At 37.4% G+C, this 7,875-nt stretch overlaps 1 protein-coding gene and 1 long non-coding RNA gene across 2 annotated transcripts in view; both read left to right on the top strand.

Moving 5' to 3' along the window:
• The window catches only part of LOC140940393 (uncharacterized), a 9,195-nt gene extending 6,267 nt beyond the window's left edge, over positions 1-2,928 (top strand). Inside the window, exon 3 of the mRNA XM_073389362.1 lies at positions 101-2,928. Coding sequence (XP_073245463.1) covers positions 101-138 — 38 coding nt within the window. The 3' untranslated portion in view covers positions 139-2,928. The remainder of the gene's footprint in view (positions 1-100) is intronic.
• A 1,953-nt stretch (positions 2,929-4,881) lies between these two features.
• On the top strand, positions 4,882-7,099 carry LOC140941322 (uncharacterized). Its single transcript, XR_012166447.1, has 3 exons — positions 4,882-5,086; positions 5,454-5,612; positions 6,728-7,099. It is a non-coding gene; the product is annotated as an uncharacterized lncRNA (long non-coding RNA).
• The last annotated feature ends 776 nt before the right edge of the window (positions 7,100-7,875 follow it).

Genomic DNA, 7,875 nt, shown 5'->3' with positions numbered 1-7,875 from the left:
ACTTTGACAGACTTCTTTATTTTTTTAGACGCCTTTTTTTCCTCCGTTTTTTAATGGAAGACCTGATTGTAATTAACAAGCCTTTTGGTTTTCTTTTCAGGCTTGTCGCAGCTGATGGTGTGGTTCTGGCAAAAGTAATGAAAACGGCAAATTAGCTTGATGGGCAGCCTATGGTAAAGCAATTCCCCATTGGGCAGGTATAAGTGCAGCAGTCGAGCTCTGCATCTCCTTAGAGAGCTTCTACTGAAGAACGTACGCATTTAGTGCGCGCACAGGAAGAGCGTACACTGGCCAGGGCCCGGTTGCATAAAACGCCCGTAACGACTACGGGTATACGTACGTGCACTCGTAACTTAAGTGAGTTGCATTAAATCACTTAAGTGGTCCACTTAGGAAATTCACCTCAGTGGTTGCACTTACGATTTTCGTAAGTGCTCACTTAAGTGTCGTTTATGCAACAGAAATTGCAGGTGTTGCATAAAACTTTTTTTACGGGAAAAATAGCACGTAAATTTACGGGACCTATGTAGGTCTCGTATCGTTACTGTTCTTACTAAAGTTAACGAGATCTTTTACTGAGAAGTGAAAAAAAGTAGTTTTCTTCACGCAATTCGTTCTAATGCGCTTTGTTAACCTCTAATGTACACTTTAAAGCTGATGTTGTAAAAAAAGGAGAACTATCATTTTCAGTAGACATTGAAGAAAAATATCGTTTGCATGCAAATTTCATTTTTTGAGAGGATAAAAAGTGTTCGAAACGACTTAAAACTTTCTTTACACTCACCGATGGCTAGCTTAAAAAAAAGAGTGAGTCATTAATAAAGTACTGTATCAAAGTTACGTCTGCTTTTAAGTGAGTCCGTAAGTTACCACGTAAAACAGTAACTTATGAGAGTGCTAAGTGCGTTCCATGCAACACACGTAAGTGTACCCATAACAGATTCATAAGTGACCTACTTAAGTGGGCACTTAAATGTAGGTTTTATGCAACCGGGCCCTGAGGACTATCTCTAGAGAGGCTTCTGTCATGATCAGATACAATAATGCTAAAACGCTATATGAAATAGTACTGTAACTGATCTAATCATGACGTTTAACGCCTGGCTGATAACATTTAATATGAGTATCTTCAGTTACAAGAGGAAGTGCTAATTTTGTGGCCGACCAATAAATGAATCCTTGTAATCATGTCAAACAACATTATACCGGTATATTGTTTAAAGCTGTTATGTGAATAAAGTGGCTAATGTTGATGAGCAACTTCTTGAAATTTTGGAGCATTTTTTTTTTCATTTTCGGGCAACTTTTGAGTAACATTTGACCCCGTTTTTTCACAACTCTTTCAACATTTTTGAGCACAATCTATATATGATCACATTAGGAAAATTGTAACTTTCCTTGGTGCAGTGGAGATATGCTTCTAGTAGAGACAATTATATTATCATGTCTTTGCGTAGGTTGTACAGTGTATAAGAATTTAATAATATTCTAAATTAGCTTTTTAAGTAGAGAGATTCATATCATTATGTATATTAGGATCGTATTAGGTTTCGTACCGACCTTTTTTTACTTCTAAGTATAGCTTCTCAAGTGGTGTAGGTTACGTTATGCGCCCTATACTACCACATAATGTAGACAGCATTCCAAATTTTTATAGTGCGACATCATCATCACCATAATAATAATAATAATAATAATAATAATAATAATAATAATAATAATAATCAACGGTATCTGAGGAGAGATGGCAAGGAAAGCTTATCAAGAACAGATGGGACGACGAGAAAGTTAAACTGGAGGAATGCTTTGCGTGGCTTTCTTCATGGAAGAATGCCCCAACGCATACCATCGCTGGAATACAAGAGCTTTACCAACAGCTGTTACCTACCAAGGTTTACTACAACAGAAAAACAAAAATATTGTTTGCATGCAAATTTTATTTTTTGAGAGGATAAAAAGTGTTCGAAACGACTTAAAACTTTCTTTACACTCACCGGTGGCTAGCTTAAAAAAAAGAGTGAGTCATTAATAAAGTACTGTATCAAAGTTACGTCTGCTTTTAAGTGAGTCCGTAAGTTACCACGTAAAACAGTAACTTACGAGAGTGCTAAGTGCGTTCCATGCAACACACGTAAGTGTACCCATAACGAATTCATAAGTGACCTACTTAAGTGGGCACTTAAATGTAGGTTTTATGCAACCGGGCCCTGAAGACTATCTCTAGAGAGGCTTCTGTCATGATCAGATACAATAATGCTAAAACGCTCTATGAAATAGTATTGTAACTGATCTAATCATGACGTTTAACGCCTGGCTGATAACATTTAATATGAGTATCTTCAGTTACAAGAGGAAGTGCTGATTTTGTGGCCGACCAATAAATGAATCCTTGTAATCATGTCAAACAACATTATACCGGTATATTGTTTAAAGCTGTTATGTGAATAAAGTGGCTAATGTTGATGAGCAACTTCTTGAAATTTTGGAGCATTTTTTTTTTCATTTTCGGGCAACTTTTGAGTAACATTTGACCCCGTTTTTTCACTACTCTTTCAACATTTTTGAGCACAATCTATATATGATCACATTAGGAAAATTGTAACTTTCCTTGGTGCAGTGGAGATCTGATATATAAGTAAATAAATTTATTATTATTATACTATTTAAAATTTTGTGTTCTGCACTCCTAGTTAATTGATAAAAGATTCATACTACATGTTCACCTGTTTTTAGTTTTTATCATTCCATATAAATAGATGATCTATATATATAATTATGATACAATTAGCTGAGTTAGCTGAAAGAATGATATTTTTAATTGATTCAATATCATGGAACAACAGTCAACGTCCCTTCGGACCCATATAAGGCGTAGATACTGATTGTAATGTCTTGTCCATCACTGAATAAAATATGAAACAAATGGAATGGGATGAATGGCTATGCGTAAAGCAATATTGACTAGTCAAGTACAATAATGAACAGGCTGTGAATACACCATTTAACCTCAGCTTGTTGTGAACATTCATTCCTCTCGTAAACGCTACAGCACAAATTGAACACGAAACTGCTCCACTCATATATAAAGACTTCACTGAGTTTGTGGCTGTTTATTCTATTTAAAGAATATGTCGCGTTAGCGTTCCTGGCCTAAACAAAGACAATTTATATTACACTGGAGTTGCCCAGGGCGGGCATAAAACCGGAAAAGGAATGTATATATGATAATGAGACGAAACTAATGTAACAAGATTAAGTCTCGCTGGAAGGTACTAGTTTCTTTGACTACACATCCTGGCTGTCAAGGTAAACAAATAAACAAAGAACCACACGCAAGCATCGCTATTTTGAATCGCGGCGTTTCGTTCCACCTTCTCTGCCCCGTTGCTGGTGGATATTCTTGGTCGGTTCAGGGTACTGCTCAAAGGAATATCGCAGTATACCCACCTATTAGAAACAATTACATTCACGTCACTGCATTTTTAGCTATATTCATCGAAGGTTTTGGGAGACTTGACAAATTTCCACAATTCAATTCAAAAGAGTGGCCGCTTCGAGGTACAGGATGGGGAATAATGAAGTCGTTGAAGAATAGCGCGTAAACTGTATTTTCTTTCTTAGTTTGTTTCTTCGTTTTAATATTTTAATATTAATATGTTTTTCATACATTGAAGATACGTCTTTCCGCCTGGTGGAAGTGGAACATGCACAGAGTCAGGATTAAACTAATCTTTGAGCACTCTTTTTGTCAATAAGGTCATCACCTCAATACCGTATCAATGTTGATTTTACTTTCTCAGAATTTTGCAAAGAATTACTTGCTTCCTTTGTATTTAATCATTTTCTGCTTTCAGGCCAATAGTCTCATTAGTACCGACCTCCTCGAGGTATATTTGATCCCTATCCGGCTAAATGACTCGATACTTGGCTTGTGGTTTATGGTAAAGAAGAGAAACAAAAGCCTAAGGAAGGTTATTTTAATTTAAAAGGAACTGAATATTGAGTTACATTTCTTTCTTGTCGGAAGAAAGAAAGAAAGCAATATAAAGGGCATGGCGCCCTGCTCCCGCAACTAAATATATTTTACTAAAAATTCCAAGAAATTTTAGGTAACCTTTCTGTAACAGCTCGTTTTAGCCCACTAAATCATTTCTTCCCTTAGCGCGTATTAAGGTCGTTTGACCTATCACTTCCCTTCAATCGCGTGAGATGGAACGAAATGTAAAGTTGAAAAAATAAAAAAATTGTGAATTCTCGGCTGCCTGCTTGGGTGGGGGGGGGGGGGGGGGGGAATGCAAGGATTGCGTTTTGCAGAAAAACGCCGCATGTCCCATTTTCAGAACACTACACTTCTCACACAACACCTGTTTCAGCTGCCAAAGTAATTGGACCAAGTGTCAGTATAGCCTAGAAGAGGACATCTCATTAAACATTTTGCAAATCTTAGGTAATGGTGCTTTGTCGTTAAAAATTTAACAACGAAGTATGTTTTCCTGGTGATAAAAATATTCTGTTCAGCTTCATTGAAGCATACAGGTTTTCCGTTACGCAAATGCAGAAAGGAACCAGATCGGAACGTTATTTTCCTCCCCACCTATATCCGGCTACAGGCGTGGTGTCTCAAATGTTTTAAAACATGAAAGCTATAGAACAACTTAAGTCAACCTTAATGCATCTTTTAGAGGAGCAACTTGGTTTGTTTCTTCATTAAAAGCTGCTTGATGATGTTAAATTTGTTTATTTACCTATAACTTCCCATTTTCAACAATGGAGATTAGACGCAGTATTGAATGCTCTTGTACTCTTAGGGGGATTGCCACGTCATATTCCTTTACGTCACCATGCACTCGAAGTTATAAACTATAAATAAGACGACGCAGATTTCAATCTTTTGTAGTGTCATAACAGTAACAACTTCGAAAGAAAGAGTGTGAGACCGTGAATTGACTTCAACCAAAATGAAAAAGACTGTGATATTTGCCGCATTCGTCGCTGTGTTAGTTATGTTATTCAGAACGACTGCTGGACACCCAGAAAAAGCTTGGCTAGAAGAGATGAAAGCAAACGCAGCTAATAAAAAACTGAGGTAAAGGATATTTTTTATCTAAATTCTTTGTGATTTGAATGTGTGCAGCTTCATTCATAAGTAGGAGCTTTCATTTTAAATTTGAGACAATTGAAACCAAGAGAAAAGTAAATACAACTGATATCATGGATTAGCAAATCTGCTCCATCTACAAGAACAGGTTAAGTTGAGGGATTGTTTTCTCAGCGCTTAAAAGGGCAATCCCTTTCGAACATTTCTTCCATTTGAACCCCTTTTGAATTATTTACGTTTGAGTGACTAAAATCATCCGTTAATAAAGTTACAATCGATATTAACTAATCAGATAGATGAGAAACGACAGTCAGGACCTACCTCTGAGTTACATTGTATCTTCTATTTTTTGTAGTCTGTCAGATGTGATTTTAAAGCGACCTCATCGGCGTGACATAAAAGTTAAACGTTCTGCGAGAAGATTCAAACGATGGTGGTGGTGCGGGCAGACAGATCCAAAGCTACCTGGCTGCCCTAAAAGCAAAACGAAACGTCCTTGAGTCAAGAGCACAAAGTAAGTCGAAGAAAAACACTAATTAACAGTTTTAATTATTTGAGTTATTTGTATATACCAACTAATCTTTCCTCTCGCATTTGAAAAAATCAAAAAGGTTATTTATTTAAGTGTCAACGCACTTAGTCATTACAGAAGAATTAAGTAAGGTCTATTGAACCCTTTTGCAGAACGAAGGCAGTGCCTTTCTATATCTCTCAGTTATTTTAAGACCCTCAGTATTGGTCCGTCCCCGAGGTATTGAAGCCGCCAACCCTCGCTTTGTAGTCAAGCGCTCTTGTTTTATAGCAGGGCAAGCCACGGTTAACAGTTCCTGACAAATCCGCAATAATAACAAGCTTAAGTAAAACTGTAAACGTAAAGAAGATAAAACCATTAGCACGTGCGAAAAATCCTGACTTCTTTTTCTACAAAATAATCAAGGCTGAAATAACTTACTCCATTTGCACACCTTGAAATAGGCACTACGTCAGGTATTTTACACGCCGCGCCGCCAGATCAAGCACGGTTTCAGATACAGTTCAAATCGTACTGCCAGAACAGGTGTAAATAAACAATAAAATCAGTTTAAAAAGCGTCCGGAGTGGAAATGGTGTTTTGCACGAGAAATGTGCCCGGAAAAGTTTTTTCATAGAGCAGGAAGGCTAACCGCGGATGAAAACTTAGCAAAGTTAGAGAATAATCTAATAACATAAAGGAATAACATTCTGGCGATCGCGACAGGTAATTAAGAGATCTAAAGAGTAATAAAAACAAACGAGGCCTATGGTTGTTGTGTCCATTACGTTTGCGCAGAGAAATATTTTGTTGTTTATAATGCAGTCAAACCTCTGACATAGAATTCTCTTTGTAGGAGACGGCTAGTTTGATTTGATTTGTGTAATGTTGGGCATGCCAAGATATTACAGATCAAATTTTGTCCGCAATCTTATTTTTCAGCGGAGGAAAAGATGGTTTAGTATAGTTTGTACTGACTAGAGAGAGCTTTTACCAGAGGCTATCTGTGGGTGCAACGTGGGCACAAAACCACGCCTTAGTTACCTTGTTTATTTAGGAAACACAAAGGTGTAGAAAGGGGTTGTTATATCCAATTAACGGTTCTTTTTTCCTGCCAGCAGACTGCATGAAAGGAGAGTAATCCTGTAGGCAACATATCTCAAGACGAAAAGGAGCTTATGGAATAACCAGCTTGGGATCAGAAAATATTTTATTTATAGTGCAATTCGTGATCCACATTGTATTTTAAAAACACACATAAGTATATAAAATTTATACTGGATAAAGATTTGTGCACAAAATGTTTTGCACCGTACAGTCTGACTTTTTATGAAAATTTGCAAATATGTTAATTTAATTTCCTATTTTAAGTACAAATCCTATCTTTATGTGACATAAGCAATACCTGTGATATGTATATTTATTTTTAAGTTTTATTTATGTAATTGGTTATTTATTTGACACAAGATATTAAAATATTAACTAAAATATTCTGGTAGTAGTTTGATGAAATTCAACGACGTGATCAGGGGTTTGGTATACAGCTATGGCACGTCGCAAGCGAAAATTTGTCGCTTGCTCTGTTAAAAATTTACATAGCTTTTTCGTAAAATCTACCTGCCGGGGTTGATTTTACCCATATTCCTCCCCGTCGAGGGATTTTTGACCGTACGGCGTAGCTAATAAGCCAAGGAAAAAAAACCAAGCGCCAAGTTCAAATTTTTTTAGGCTACGGTCCCGGGGGGAGGGGGGAGGGACTCCGCATAAGAAAGGGGTGGGGATGCTCGTCGTCTCGCTTAGGCGTGTAAATTTCGGATTTTGGTCTCACTTAGGGTGTTCTGGGCAAAATGCCATCATATTTAGCCGTGAAGGTCTCGTTTAGGGTTGCACGTGAAAAAATACAAAAATATTTATATTGTCTGTGTTTTAACATGGTCTCTTTTAGGGGTCAAATAAAGCTTGGGCCACGCCCAGATCGGTCTCCTTTAGGGTTTTAATTCAAAATTCCGACGAGCATCCCCACCCCTTTCATAAGCGGTGTCCCCCCTCCGGGGCTACGGTTAACGAACGGCTCAATGTTTGGAACTAGATTGACGTTCTTTAGGAAGGAGAGTCTTCGGTCTACGGCCTACAAAGAAAGGGAGCGATTTGAGTCGAACGAAGGTGAATTTCTGAGCTTTTTCTGAGGAATTCTTCTTTTTTTTTTGACACTTTATTGGGGATTGCTCCTGATTGGGGCAAGAATGCAATCATGACAGAATTTTCA

This window comes from Porites lutea, chromosome 6 (genome assembly GCF_958299795.1).
Source record: "Porites lutea chromosome 6, jaPorLute2.1, whole genome shotgun sequence".
NCBI lineage: Eukaryota > Metazoa > Cnidaria > Anthozoa > Scleractinia > Poritidae > Porites > Porites lutea.
This window is presented reverse-complemented; position numbering and strand designations above follow the sequence as displayed.